General features: G+C 41.3%; 1 protein-coding gene across 1 annotated transcript in view; it reads right to left on the bottom strand.

Annotated features, from left to right (window-relative positions):
• The window catches only part of SH3GL2 (SH3 domain containing GRB2 like 2, endophilin A1), a 98,608-nt gene that overhangs the window by 19,798 nt on the left and 62,734 nt on the right, over positions 1–16,076 (bottom strand). Inside the window, exon 2 of the mRNA XM_080574503.1 lies at positions 560–628. Coding sequence (XP_080430629.1) covers positions 560–628 — 69 coding nt within the window. The remainder of the gene's footprint in view (positions 1–559; positions 629–16,076) is intronic.

Here is a 16,076-nt window from a genome sequence, read left to right as displayed (position 1 = left end):
TTGTACTACACATAGCGTGGGCTCTTCTTTCCATGAAAACACTTGGTGCTATCACCACAAGCCACACTGAGAAGTCCATTGGGAGAAATTAGCCCTCATTCCCTCATTTTCCTGAAGCATTTTGTCATTGGAGGCTGCCTAACTCTGAACCTGTGAGTGAATAACCAAGTGATTATGTCAGCCCCCTCCCTCAGACAGCTCTTGCTCCTCTCAACTGATGCTCCAGGAGCTAAGGCACCCTCTGCCACTGAAATGACCATACTTGTAAACAGACTCTTTCTGCTTACAGGGATCTTCCACAATAATTTACCTGAAGGTAATTTGTAGCTGGCATCAGCCTCAATCTCTGAATGAAATATTGGCAGTATAAAGAGTGCCAGACATTATGTATTCCTCAGTCAAAAGATAAAATGGGATAAGAATCCAAAAATTCAGTCCTGACAAATAAAAGTCCAGTCTTTCAAAATTACTCAAATGGGGACAAAAGCTTTGAAAATCCTGTCCTAGAAAGGAAAAAATAATGGTAATAGTGGATGTACATATCTGCATTTAGACTTACCCTTTCCATTTCTTTGAAGTCATCATCTAGCTTGGTTCCTTCTGCACCTCCTACTTTTTCACTCACTTTCTGCAGTTTAAAAAAAAAAAAAAAGAAAAAGAAAAACATTCAGCAATAACATCAATTTTGGTCACCATGTTTTTCTGGGGAAGTGTTGTTTTTTTTCTCTAAGTTGGTACAACATTCAGATGTATCGTTCTTTCTGAAAAAAAAAAATTCAAACACACTTCAACATAAGTTAAGCAATCAGATATAAAAAAAAACACACACACACAAAAAAAACTATTGCATAAGTCTCACAGACCCAATCCTCTGCTGCTATCAGAAGACATACATACTATCACATCTTTGCACTATCACACCCTTATTCCTCTGTGGGATGGAGGTCTGTATCTTGAACTTATCTAGCAACTAATTAACAACAGAGCTGTATTCAGCAGACAAATATCCGTGGTCATGTGTGCTGGTGAAAAAGGAAGTGACTTGACAGAATGAACTAGGAAAAGAATCACAGCACGAAAAACTTTCTCATCAGAGCTGAAAAATGTCCCTGCTGCATTGTCCCGTACATATCAATTCAACGCCAAGGATAATAACCATGTATAAGCACAGAGCAAGAAGCTCCCAAGCCATGACTCCAGCCACACAGAAGGCAACAGGCATCCATGCCCTTGAACTCTCAGAACATATTGACTAAAGCCACAACCAGACGTTTTACATTAAAAATCAAGTTTATAAATAAAAGGGATACATATAAAAATATACATACATATTCACACCGTACAATAGCTTGAGCATCACATGAATTCCACCCTGATGAAGGCTCGGAGGGACCTCACCACAGTATTCCAGTACTCAAAGAGGACTGCAGCAAAGCTGGAGAGAGGCTTGCTCTTCACAAGAAGCCACAAGGAGATGAAGGGCAATGGGTACGGGTTGCACATGTAAAGGTTTTGTGTTCAAATATTGTTTTTACAGTGAGAACAATCAGTCATTGGAAAAACTTCCCTAGAGACTTGGCAGAATGAATCCCTGTCACTGGAGGTTTTCAAGATGCAAGTGCTTCTTTTTCTCACAAAAGATCTTACTTGATCATTTTTCGAGATTCCTTCCAACCTGGGCTCTTCTCTGATTCCATCATTCTATGTAGAATATCTAGCTGACAGACCAATTAGGAATAAAAAAAAAAAGTGAATGCTGGTGTCATGTTTTTAGCAAATATTCTTTTTTTTTTTTTAATAAAATTCTCATTTGGCAAGCAAATTGGAAAACGACATGATGCTACCAACAGCATCCTGGCTTGTATCAGAAACAGTGGGGCCAGCAGGACTAGGAAGTGATTGTTACTCTGTACTTGGCTCTGGTGAGGACTCATCTTGAATACTGTGTTCAGTTTTAGGCCCCTCACTACAAGAACATGGAGGTGCTGGAACATGTCCAAAGAAGTGCAGTGAAGCTGGTGGAGGGTTGAGAGAACAAGTTTTATAAGAATCAGCTGAGGGAGCTGGGGTTGTTTAGCCTGGAGAAAAGAAAGCTCAGGGGAGGCCTTACTGCACTTCAGTGTTCTAGTAGACGAAAAGCTCGACATGAGCCAGCAGTGCACCTGCAGCCCAGAAGGCCAACTGCGTCCTGGGCTGCATCAGCAGAGGGGTGGCCAGCAGTGGAGGGAGGGGACTGTGCCCCTCTGCTCTGCCCTTGTGAGGCCCCACCTGGAGTGCTGCGTCCAGGTCTGGGGCCCCCACCGCAAGAAGGATGTGGGGCTGTTAGAGCAGGTCCAGAGGAGGGCCACAAAGATGCTCAGAGGGCTGGAGCACCTCTCCTGTGAGGAAAGGCTGAGAGAGCTGGGGATGTTCAGCCTAAAGAGAACGCTCTGGGGTGACCTCATTGCAGCTATTCAGTACTTAACGGGATAGTAGATAGAGAGCAACTTTTTTTCTCAGTCAGATAATGACAGGATAAGGGGGAATGGTTTTTAACCAAAAGAGGGAAGATGTAGATTAGAGGTTATGAGGAAATTCTTCACTCAAAGGGTGGTGAGGCAACGGCAAAGGTTGCCCAGAGAGGTTGTAGATGTAGTCTTCTTTAGACCATTTTAACAAAGTGTAAATACTGATTTCAGTAAAGTGACTCCTGCATTAAACAAGCAGAAATTAAAGAAAAATTGGACTATTTTTTTGCTCTTAGTTTCAACCCATGTTAGCTCATTCATATCTTTCTTTCACAATATAGAGAAGGACAACCCACAGCCTGCCATATACTTGCTATTAATAAAATTCAGGCATCTGATTAATTTCATATTCACCACAGTTCACTCCTACAAAGCTGCAAGTGCAGCACAGCCAAGCACTTATTAATGCAGACTGTTATGTTTGGAATAGAAAATGGCTATCAGTTCTGTTTGTTTTCTGACAGCTCTTTGCAAATAAGTACCAAAAATCGTGCATTACTGATACATCAACACTAAAAGCTTAAAAAAAAAAGAAGAAAAAAAAAAAAGAGAGACTTATCCATTTCTTCCTATACAAAATAGATGTCCAGATCACACAGACACTTTCCTGTCATTAATTTGAATGTAGAAGATAAGTTTGTGTGGTCTGTATTACTGAATTTATGCCTTAAAGAGATTAGTGAGGCACCACAAAAAGTCACAGATTTCAAACTCTGCTCTGTTAGGAATAATTCCACTGTGGACAATAGGTTGATTCAATGTCCTAAAAGATAGTATTCATCTGCAGATTCTGTGAAAAATGGTAACTAAGGAACCATAAAGGCCAGAAGTTTTCTTCATCCATCCATGAATGAATCTTCTGCAAATTGATCTCCTATTACAGCTAAGATGGCAAAAGCTGCATAGGAGCTATCTAACAACAAAGAATTCAGGTCCCTGAAAGCAACAGCAAAGATGCTAGCACTTAAATATTCAAAGCAGATTTTGAATACATGAGGTTCATCTCTAAGGATACAAAGTAAACAAAGGTAATTATTCCAGCCTCTTCTAGTTACAGCTTTTCTTTTTGTACTTCTAATACCTTAGGATCTCTTCATAGCTGATGAGGTTTTGCAGACGTCTTATCATCCCCAAAGATCCCCTGAAGATCCCATCTCACATCTACAAACCTTAGCAATTGCTCTTTCCCTTCATATTCATCATTACTCTAGCTGGAGAATACATGACACTTAACCATGCAGCTCTGTAGTCAGCTGGAGTGATCACTGTCAGGTCAAGTCAAAAAGGCAATTCACTCCTTTATTCTCAGCGTGCTTTACGTTTTTGGTCACTTTGTCAATATTAGTTTTACAATCAGTATTAAGAGTCACTCATTTATGGTGACAAACAGAAGAGCCATGTTCTACACATCAAATTAATTTGTACAGTTCTGGGTCAAGCGCTGTTACAAACAGCGATGAGTCACAGGAGGGAGGCAAAACATGAAGCCTTTACTCCTTCTGGAGTGGTGTGACTCTTCTCTCAGGGTTAGTTACATCACAGACCTTCAGAAAGTACCTTCACCTCCATTATCCAGACAAAAATCCAATTTGGAGAAGTGCTGACACCTTAGGAAAAGAGCAACTGAACCACCATCATATCTGAAAACTTAAATGCTACTTATTCTTGAAAGGCTACAGGCACTCAGCAGCCAGAGATAAGAAATCAAATTAAGGGTTCAAATTTAAAGGAAAAAGAAAAAATCAGAAGTTCTTTCCCCTTAGGGCAGAAGGGGGCAATCTTCTCAGAGGAGGATATTAAGACTCCGTTTCAAGGCCATAATCTAAGGTGGTCCTATGGGAGCTGTGGGCCTGAGAAAGGAAACTGAAACATTTCCAACTTAAACCACATCTATGTCATCACTGTATTGATTAAATTTAGAGATATTCCTTAGCCTGCTTATATCCATCCTCCTAATCAATTGTTAAAGCATTGTTAAGGCATTTAATTATGGCTGGTACTTCCACTGTTCTCTAAGATTGTCAGATTCGATTATCATAGGTCAGGAAGACAGAACAGCTTACATCATCTGAAGATCTGCTTGTGCCAAAGATTCATAAGCAGTCAGAAAAATCCCCAGCTACAAACAGCAAGAAAACAAAATCCTCTTTTGCCCTGTCATGTAAGTCAAGGTTTCAACATTTTTTTTCTTATTTTACAATGGAATGAAGATTAGAACCTTGAAGTTGTCTTTACCACATTTCTCCTAAACCAGTCGTCATATGGAAGAAACAAGGCCTAACCTGATATCAGGGCAATATTATTTAATCATTTTCTGATCATGAGTTCTCTTTCTATTTTTGATTATTGTTTCATCGTGTCTCCAAAAAGCCTTTACAATAAGATTATCATAAAAATATACATTTATTTTCATGAAAAAAGACAGGTTCAACAAACAAGCATTATCTAAGTGTGGGAAAAATATGAAAAGCTTTTTTATGCATCGAAGGTATGCAGAACTTTCCTACACCAAAAAATGTGATGTTTTATAGTCATGATCTTCAGGTCTTATATAACTGAAAACAAGTGCTGTGTGCATCAAAGCACAGTCCAATTGTTTAAAGATCCCATCTCCACTCAGGTAGAATATTAACATTACATCCAGTGGTCAGAATGGTTTCGATACAGACAGCAAAGGTGTCACGACAACATTAAGCCTATTTTTTTTTCTTCTCCAGAAGATAATTTTTTAAAGGTTGTTTTGTTGTAGATTCTGACAGGACAAGGAATATAAGCCATTGTGACAGCAGACAGCAGTGTGATTTGGTAGATGGAGTTGTTGTGAAACAGGAAAACAGGTCTTGGCTATGGAACCCCTGATTCTGTTTTCATACAGCTATGCAAATTACCTGTTTTGTATTGCTGTGTCACATGCACTATGTTGCACAGGGAAAAAAAAAATTATTGTGCAGTCACTATGAATATGCTGAAAATTCCCATTACCTTTTTTAGAATACACTGATAATTACTTATACAACATCCTATAAAGCCATCTTTTAACTAGTAATGATACAAATCTGACAGTCATCTCTCACTAATCACAGGACGTTAAATCAAATGTGCATTAGGTTGCTATTCCATGAGAATTATGTTCTTCCATAGTATGACGCTGCATCCTATCAGGCCTGTCAGTCTCACATCAGTGCCTGGTAAAATTATGGAGAAGATGATCCTTGAAGTTATTGAAGCACACCTGGGGGACAATGCAGTCATTGGTCCCAGCCAACGTGGGTTCATGAGGGGTAGGTCCTGCCTAACAAATTTGATTTCCTTTTATGATAAGATCACCCATCTAGTCGATCAAGGGAAACCAGCTGATGTGATCTTTTTGGACTTCAGCAAAGCTTTTGACACGGTTTCCCATAGGATCTTACTAGACAAAATGTCCAGCATACAACTAAACAAAAACATCATACGATGGGTGAGCAATTGGCTGATGGGCAGGGCTCAAAGGGTTGTGGTAAATGGGGCCACATCTGGCTGGCGGATGGTCACTAGTGGGGTCCCTCAAGGCTCCATTTTAGGGCCAGTCCTCTTCAATGTTTTTATAAATGATTTGGATGTACGACTAGAAGGTGTTTTGAGCAAATTTGCCGACGACACCAAACTTGGAGGAGTTGTGGACTCGGATGAGGGCGGAAAGGCCTTGCAGAGAGATCTGGACAGATTGGAGAGCTGGGCGATCACCAACCACATGAAGTTTAACAAAAGCAAGTGCCGGGTCCTGCACCTGGGACGGAGCAACCCTGGCTATCAGTACAGACAGGGCGACGAGACGCTGGAGAGCAGCCCTGCAGAGAGGGATCTGGGGGTTATGGTTGATTATAAGTTGAATATGAGCCAGCAGTGTGCCCTGGCAGCCAGGAGGGCCAACCGCATCCTGGGGTGCATCAAGCACAGCATTGCTAGTCGGTCGAGGGAAGTGATTGTCCCGCTCTACTCTGCGGCCTCACCTCGAGTACTGTGTGCAGTTCTGGGCACCGCAGTAGAAAAAGGACATTGAACTGTTGGAGAGTGTACAGAGGAGGGCGACAAAGACAGTGAAGGGCCTAGAGGGGAAGACATAAGAGGAGTGGCTGAGGTCACTTGGCCTGTTCAGCCTGGAGAAGAGGAGGCTGAGGGGGGACCTCATCGCAGCCTACAACTTCCTCGCGCGGGGGAATGGAGAGGCAGGTGACCTGTTCTCCTTAATCACCAGTGATAGGACCCGCGGGAACGGTGTCAAGCTAAGGCAGGGGAGGGTCAGGCTGGACATCAGGAAAAGGTTCTTCACCAAGAGGATGGTCGCACACTGGAACAGGCTCCCCAGGGAAGCAGTCACTGCACCAACCCTGTCTGAATTTAAGAAGTGATTGGACTGTGCACTTAGTCACATAGTCTAAAATTTTGGGTAGACCTGTGTGGAGCCAGGAGTTGGACTTGATGATCCTTATGAGTCCCTTCCAACTCGGGATATTCTATGATTCTATGATTCTATGATTAGAGTGCTTTCTGAGCAACTCAAACAGAAAAATCAATTCAAAAAAGAAAATCTTGCATGCACTATCCATGCATGAAAATGCAGCAAAATCATTATCAAACCACAAGAGTAGTCACCTGAGTCTGCAGCTCTACTAATTTTGTGAAATACAGTAATGAAAGGAGGTTAGATATGCATGATGGAAAACAACAATACCCTCTGTAGTTCATGCTTATTAAATACAAGTCACCCTGTTGATGTCTCACTCCTTAGTACCTGTTCCATAGGTTCCCTGTAATTCCTCCATGCAGTTTTTGCCTCTTTGACTTTTGCCTGTCCTTATAAGGTTTCATGTTCTGGGAGCACAGGGACAGAAGTATATTCAGGTTTGCTAAGGATTTTCAAACAGGCTCTAACATGCTGTAATGCTTTGTTAGCATTGGAAACAGATGAAAGACATAGCTGGCTTGCAAAAGAAAGTAGTGAAAAAATCCACATTTTAATGGGAAGAAGTCTGTGTACACATGGTGAAGGTTTGGCAACACTTCAGGCTTCTCAGAAGGAGAAAACATTTGAAAAAGAACATTTATAAAAAGTACACTCTCTAATCTAGATTTTTTTATTTATTATTCTATCGCTTCCCATTCTGTCACTTCACACTTGCAGGCTAATTTTTCTGCCTGTTTGATTCCTGTACATTTTGGCACTTCAGGTGCCAGAATTTGTTACCACAGGAAACGTGACACCTGAAATTCCAATTCATGATCATGGCCCTGGTCCAATGAGGCATACATCCTGTAGCAAATCATACTCTCAGCAGTAGCAGTAAGCAAGAGAGGAGATTCTCTGGTAATTTCAGACAAACCAGAAAATAGACTAAAAGAAAGAACTCACCTCAGAAGCATAAGTAAATTAGCTGTACTTGAGACTTCTGCTTCTCCAAATGACATTAGAATAGTAAATAAAAGAGACACCTTTTCAAGGTTACTTATCTCCTGTAACATGGAGATAGCTCATCTTCAGAAATCTTAAGAGGCTGTAGAAAATAACACTGTTGGTTCAAAGAACCTTATTCTGTACTGAAAATGAAATTTACATCTGGTTTCAACTGAGGTAAAGTGATCTTGCTCAAGTTTTTCAGAAACAGCCATCTAGATATGGGAATTCCCAGTTTACAAGTAAATGATCCAAAACCATTAGCTTTGGACAGCTTCAGAAAATTCAACAGGTCTGACACAGCTCACCAGAAGAATCTGATTTACCTTACAAAGTATTCCACTCATTTACCTTACAAAGTATTCCACTCATTTATTGGAAAAACTGAGCAAAAACCATATTTTTGTTAGAGAAGATTTCACAGGAAGGAAAGCTTATCACCCTCCCCCTTGCACTTAATATTCTACGTACTTTATTCTATTTTTCTTTTAATTTGTAAACACATTGTATAAAATAGGGACTGTTAATAGGATGCAGGACAAGCCACTTCAGTGGTAAAACACAAATGGGATCCCAGCTTTACACATGTGGAAGATTCAAAAGGACTGTAATGCTCGTTTACTTTCTATTAGTAAATTTCTCATTCCTCTGTTGTGACAGCAAGAAGAGCAGTCCAGAATGCCAGCTGGGGTTCGTCAGCACAGGATCCTCCCCTTGCAAAACTGAGAAGCACAGTGACTGTGCTGCTACAGCAGAAACCGTAAGGAGTCATGAAAACAGTGTGAAAGGCAAAAGGGAAAAAACAGACGTCCAAGAATCTCCAGGGAACTTCGCTGTTTCTTTTCTGTTTGCACTGATACTTTGATTATGCCACTGAAGCTTTGCTTTCTCCCTGGCAAAATGAAGAAATACACTTGCCTACCACATGGGAAAATTGTGAGCATTAATTTGCACCTGCTACTGCTTGTAAGCATGAGCATATCTAACAAAAATGTTAGTGATATACTTAAGACAAGCATCTGCAGCCAAGTCTGAGATTATCTTTTCTGTTCCTTTCTGTCACTTGACAGATATATTTAATCAGGAAATAATATACTACCTCCCCTGATAGCACTCCAACCACTTTCTCCCTGCTAGAAGTCTTTTTTCACTGATCTGTTCCACCTCGAGTGCACACCAACCACAACTGAGTACTTCTGTCCCTTCTTGAAAGTTCCCTTGACTCTGATGATGTTGGATGCAGAATGACAAGAAGCGCACTATCCAAAGATTGGTAAGTGAACTGAATTTGGGAAAGTCAAGAAGAAAAGTGAAGGCTGAGACTGGCCTACAAAAGGCTTGCCTTTATCTCTCTCAAAGCATCTTCTTTAAGTACTCTTTATACACGTACGATAGCTTGGCCGTGGTAGTTCCTGCAGTTGCTAGTACCAGGGCCCGCAGCCTTGTTAAGAGCCTTACTTGTCTTGGAGGCAGTTCAGGAGTCCAGGAAAGTTAATAATAATGTGGCATACTGAATGTGACAATTAAAAACAATGTGACATACAGAAGAAACAGGACTTGGCAATCCTAAAGACAACCCACTGACAAAGCTTGTCAAGTCAGGAGCAAAAATCTTCATGGGACAGGTTCTCCAGTGACTCCAGTGATAATCTGGAGCAAAGGCAAAATGGTTCACTGGAACATTTCAAGACATCTCAAGGAATACAGTGTAAGAAATAGCCATAGTGAACCTGTCCCATGTTCCTACTCTCATCACTTAGAATAAATCCCTAATTTGAACTTTTTGTAATTTTCAGCTGAAGCTGAAGGGAAAAGAGGTTGTCTGGATCAGTGATTACTTTGCCATTCTGGTCTAGCATTTTGCTCCCTGCCTGGTAGCAAGGACCACACCACAGAACTCCTGCTACGCCAGCATTGCAGAGGGAGTCCATGCTCAGCACGAGCACACAACATAAAAGTACACCTGCCTCTGCGGAAGCTTCTGCACTGACAGCAGTGACTGCAGAGCCGCCGCTGCAATGCCACTGCATTACACTGGAGACTGGCCACTGGTGAGAGAAACAGGGAAGGGTGAGAGCAGGGACAGAAGTGCTGAGGAAGTGCTGCTGTACTAGTAGCCTGGGCTGTACCCCCACGGAAAGTCCCTGCACAGAAGCACCCACCCCAAGAGGTGACTGTAGGCAGTACCACAGGGAAGACACAAAATTAAATGGGTATTACACAATCTAGTGACAGAGGTGTGCTGGTAACTTGAGACACTGCAGAGTATCCAGAGTATCCACGGTGAGCAACGGAATCTATGTTTACGCATATTACCGAAATTGCACACATTTGCCAAATGCATACTTGAGGAGTTCTGTTCTCTGCAAAGTTTGCATTCAGCCAGAATGCCAGCACCTTGCTGTTTAGAGTGGGCTCAGGAGCTGGCAGAGAGAAGCTGGCAAAAGCTGCCAGGGATCTGAGGACAATCAGAACACTGTGTGCTTTTTCAACACTACCTCTCTGGTCCCAGCAGGCCACCAGCACTAGCAGCAGAGAAAAAATTGTTATAAAAAAGGTGCCTGTATCACCTAGAAGATGTGCCAATCTCTACTTTTTTGTTGTTGTTTGTTTTTGCAGTAAGGAGGAGGGACAGAGAATCTACTCCCACATGGTATTTCTGCTTCTGATGACAACAGTACCATGATCCAGTCCCTGTAGTAGACCTGCGGGCAATAAATAACACGTTCACAAGCTTTTCACACCTGTGCAAAGGAATATGGATTCAGACCCACAATCCTTAAGAGCTCCCCACATTGCAGCACTGGGAGCTCTGCCCTACACTGTACTGTCACAGAGAAAGGTCACATCTATGCTCTATTTCCCAGAGTGCAAAAAAGTTTGGTAGCAGCATGAGTGTTTTTCCAATGTAAGCAGCTCACTCAGCTGGATGGTGGTAAGGCAACTCTGAGGGAAAGGCAAAAACAATGCAAGAATACTACCAGTTTTGGAGGTTTGTTGCCAGGAGATGGGAACAGTACCACCTGGAATGCTATCAGTTGTCAGCTCCTGACCCATTGTGCTCTATTACTATAAATAATGTTATTTTTTTTATTTTAGATGGAGAGTGTGAACCACAAAATTAATATTCATTCAATCTTCCATATCTTTTTTTCATGTCTCCAAAACAATTTTTATGAATTTTTAAGGGGGAAGATGCTTCTTATAAAACTCCTGGGTAGGTAGAACCTAGAATTGCAGCTTCAAGTTTTGTTGCTGCCATTTGTAAGAAGAGTTGTGGATATTAAAACCATATACAGAGGTGTATAACAGCACACAGAGTGAAAAAAAGGCAAAGAGAACACAGACTACGTATCCATCCAGTCAGCATCCTATCTGAAACTCAGGTACAGTGTGCTTATGGATCATGATCTATCTTATCTGCATACACATGCATGCCCATAGCTTCTGACTTCAGCAGAAGTGATGATCTCTTCCTTTTCACTGCTTCAGCTGCCATATGCTTACCTCACCACCTAGCAAACCTGCTCTGGGCACAGGCAACAGGTGACTTAAGCCATCCCTTGGTTTCTTGTCACCAGGCTGCCTGAGCTCATCTGGACCATTTCAGCACAGAGCTGTGTGAGGAAGCTTCCTGTCGCTGTGGTTTAATCTGCCAGCTGAGAAGCAGAGCTCACCTTTACCCCCCATGACAAATAATGTTTGCATCAAAGTTCAGCTTTGAAAAGTTGAGTGTTTCACATGCAGTCATAACACATAGAGAGCGCAAGGACATTCTGCCCACCACTCAGGTCTTACAGACTGTGGAGCCCAAATGCCTGACCAGCATTACACAAGCAGCGATGCAATCACGTGCTGTTCATCAGTAAAGTACAGTCTGCTGCATGTGACTCTGTCGGGCAAATCAACCACCCATTTTACACAGTATTAAAGCTTTGGAGTGACATAATTTTCTCTCTTGGTACAGGAAAATTAATTAGGTTTTAGTAGAAATAAATAGGGCGTCCTCAGGCCTAACAAAGCAAAATAACAGCAGGAGAAATTTATAGCAATTAAATACCATTTAAGCCATATTTTATAACTCTTCAGAATGTATGCCAGTCTGCAGGCCTTTTGCTGGGTGAAAGTCAGGGTAGTCCTTAACATCTGGAAATGTGGGGATGCTAGGAACATTGAGAAGCTGCTGCAGACCGAAAGAACAAAACACGGCTTAAACACGATTCATCATTTTAACAGCTGCACAAACTACACAATTGTGAAGTCGATCTTTCTACATTTGAAAGTTCATTGCTAGACTCTGTCAGTGAATTAACTGTTATCTGACAAAGACTTGAAGTTAGGGGTAGTTTGCAAGGGAAAGCATGTCTATAAGCTGTTGCTGGTAGTGAAGCACATTTATTTCTAGTGTTCCTATTATCACAAGGTATAAAAGGCTGCAGAGTCTGTACAGCACATAAGAGTGCCAGTCCAAACCGTTTGTATATCTCCTTATTTTATCGGCAGCAATGAGAGTTTATTCACTACATACAGAGCAACCAAAAGCCCAAAGCCATCCACCACCTTCAGTTTTATAACAGAATATTTAGACACTGCTGAAAATTGACCTAAGTTTTTCACATGAGCACTACGTTTTTCACATGAGCACTACTAAGCTGAATGCCCTTTCCTGAAATTCACGTCCCCCCTGCACATGCTCTCACACTCACTGCACACCAGCAGCGTGGCCCAAAGCACCGCCTGGCTGTCAGGGCAGGGGGGCATAGCAGCAGGCACTGGACATTCATGGGGGAATGTCCTTGACCAAAGAGGCAGACTGCCTTTTTGCACTCCTGGGATGTACACCAACGAGCAATGAGAAGAAAGAGGGGACTGGGTGGGCTAGGACTTGGTGAAACATGTCGAGAGGTAAGTACAAACATGAAGGGTGGAGATGCTGTGTGGCATCACCAAGCCTGTTGTGCTGCACTATGCAGCAGATGCAGGGAGCAGATGCAGCTTCTCTTCTGCGGCTGCAGCAGAGGGGATTCTGTCAGTCAGAGTGAGAGGGAAGGCCAGCCCTTTCTTGCTAACATTAATGCTTAGTCACAGCCCTCAGGTATTATTATTTAAATTTGCAGATGATCATATTTCTCCTCTTTCCTCCTTACATCACTGTGTGCACCAGTTACCAATGGCACAGGACATTATGGTAGGTAAGGAACCAAAACTTATACAACAAACAAGAGCCCCAAGACCTCAATTCCGACCTAAACACTACTGCGATTCACAAAAAACACCTGAGTTCAGGCAGTTGAACAAGACATACCTGCACTAAGCTACAGCAGAGCCGAGTGTGCTGTGCTGTGGTACTTATTTGGGAATTCTGAGAGGTACCAAAGAAAAGGGGAAAAATGACCACAGAATCCCCCCCGGAGGCAGATGATCTCACTAACTAGTTCATTACCACCACCAAGACTGATAATAAGACCACACAAATCAATACAACAAGCTGTGCTTCACAAGCGGAAACAATTTGTGTCTATGGTTCTAGCTAGTGTTAGAGATAAAGACACTTCAAGAAGTCTGCCTTGCAATGAAAACCTTTCTTTAGGTTTTTATCTAATTTACAAAGCAGTTTCTTATTAGCAGGAGGGATAAAAAGACTTTTCAGATATAATAATGAGACAGGCAATTTTTCTAATGTTATCTTGGAATTCATTTGAACAAAGGAAGTCAGATGAAAATAAAATAAAAACGAACGCTGGGCTTGGTAAAAGGACCTATGGCCAGCTCAAAAATTAGAAATATTTACACCTTTACATATCTCAAGATATTCACGTAATGCAAAAATTTTCAATCAGTTTTTCAGTCTTTTACAGCATCTGAAGCCAAAAACATTGTGTATGAATTATATACACACCTGATGTTCCGCAGAAAAGAAAGGGAGAAATGCTTCTCTGAAAGAGCAAATTCAGTTGCCTAGTTATTTTTTGCCTTTTTGCCTAGTTATATTCCCTGTAATTTTAATTTCAAATGAAAATAAACTATTCCATCAACAAGTTCAGCTTTATAAAGCTATTAGATTTTATTGACTTTTCCTAAAAATATTATGGAATCTTCACGAAGATTGCACTGGCTGTGCAGGCTCATTTACAACTCCTGAATTTTAAAACAAGTTAGGAGGATACAAAAGTGGAATTGCTTACATTTCCCGCTCAATACACAAGTGTGAAGATTTATTACATACTCTTTCTGAACTACTTTCTGAGACAATCCATTGTTACTTCTCCCCCTGCCCTCAGTGTCTGGAATTCCTCTGTAAGTTCACTATCCACAATAAAAATTATGTGCCCACTGCACCGGCCCATGCACAAAAACAGGCAAGTTAGATGCCCATGTGCACAGGAACATGCAGGTAGACTACTTTCAAAGGTAGACTACTTTCAGAGAATAAGTAAGTCTAAAAAATAGTGAAGTCTCCATAAAACATAAAGGGAAGACCACGTCTGCTGAAATTCCATCCTTCCTAAGTTACACCATAGGCATGTCCCATCACAGAGATGGGCGATTACCTTTTAAACTGCACTATGAAATAAAACCATAGCTGTATGAAGGGAGTAATATTCACAGTTTAGAGTGCAGAAATGGATGCACGGGAATATACTTAGTAGTAACAGCCCGCCTGATCCTCTCAGCAGGTACATGCAGGTGAAGAGTCAACCTAACAGCATCCTTTTAGAAAAATGGCTGCATACATTTAACAAGTATGGTTACAGAGCCATGGTCTAGACCATTCTCATCGCACTTAGAGAGACCATGGCTGTCTCTGACAGGTGAGGGAAGCCAGCCCCAGTGGCCCACTGCCACAGAAGCTGCCTGCCTACACAACCACAGCCATCTCACTAATGCCTGTTTTCTCTGGACTGGATCTATTTTGCAGTCCATACCTGACATCAGCCACGCTACACGGTCCTTGCCACATGCACAGAGGCTTTCCGGCTGCTGTAGAACAACTGGGGCCTAGTACTTTCCCCCTGCAAAATACCTATATCATCTTCTTCTGTTTTTCTGAAAACATTTATATCATGTTGCCTCGTGCTGATCTGTGGTTTTGTTTCGTTTTGTTTTTCCAGCTTCTATCCAAGAGGCACCACATTTCAACAAAAGGTATTAATGTACCTTTTGTAGGTACAGGTGGAGGTACAGGAGGTGTAAGGAAAATAAAAAATAATAAAAAATAAAGCTTTTAAATTTGTAGTATTTCTCTTCCATTTGAAATAAGCTAATGGAAAACTTTTTTAAGGATAATTGCCTTACACTGCAGGTGAAAATAACACTTCCTCTTCCCTCCTTCCTTGTTGTTATTTTCCATGCTGTCAAGTCTTAAAATTTGTCTTGAATTTTGAGATTTAAATATCTCACAGTCTTCATGGAATATTAAAGCATATATGATCCTTTACGTCAATCTGCTAATTAAATTCAGTAGAGCAAATTTAGTATATTCAATACTAAATCTACTGTAAATTATTCTGTGGTGATGTAAAAGCAAACACATGGCAACAAATACAGAGCAGGTGAGATTTTCAAATGTCTAAATTCGAACCTCACAAACACAATTAAAAATACAGCATTAGCCTCTTTATGTAATTAGTTAATTAACCTGATTAGCTGATGTACCCACATATTCAGATTTAGTGTTCATCGTGTAATTACTACAGTAATGTGTTCATTACATGCATATTGCTTTATCTTTTGGCGGTAGGGAGGATAAGTTGGGCTCTGTATTCTTTCACAGCCTTCAGATCAGTAGTGGGTTGTGAAAGAAGAAACGCAGAGACAGACAGAATGCTTTATTCTGCATTAAGATGCTTAGCACTTAAAATAATTCCTGAGAAATCTGAATCTTTTACACTGTCATTGCTTTAAAACACTGTGTTTGAATTAGTTTCCAAAGGCAACATACAAGCAGAAATCATGGACAGAAGTGGTTGGTTTGAAATACATAAACATACTATGCTAGACTTCAGACATCTTAATACAACTTCAAATCTGGAGGAGATCCCAGGTTAGCCAGGACAAAAAGGTCAGTGACAGGCAGAAATTCCTGGCATTCATCACAGTACCACCTGCAGCTTATGGAGTCACTGAGAACACAG

This window comes from Anser brachyrhynchus (genome assembly GCF_964034855.1).
Source record: "Anser brachyrhynchus genome assembly, chromosome: Z".
Classification (NCBI taxonomy): domain Eukaryota; kingdom Metazoa; phylum Chordata; class Aves; order Anseriformes; family Anatidae; genus Anser; species Anser brachyrhynchus.
This window is presented reverse-complemented; position numbering and strand designations above follow the sequence as displayed.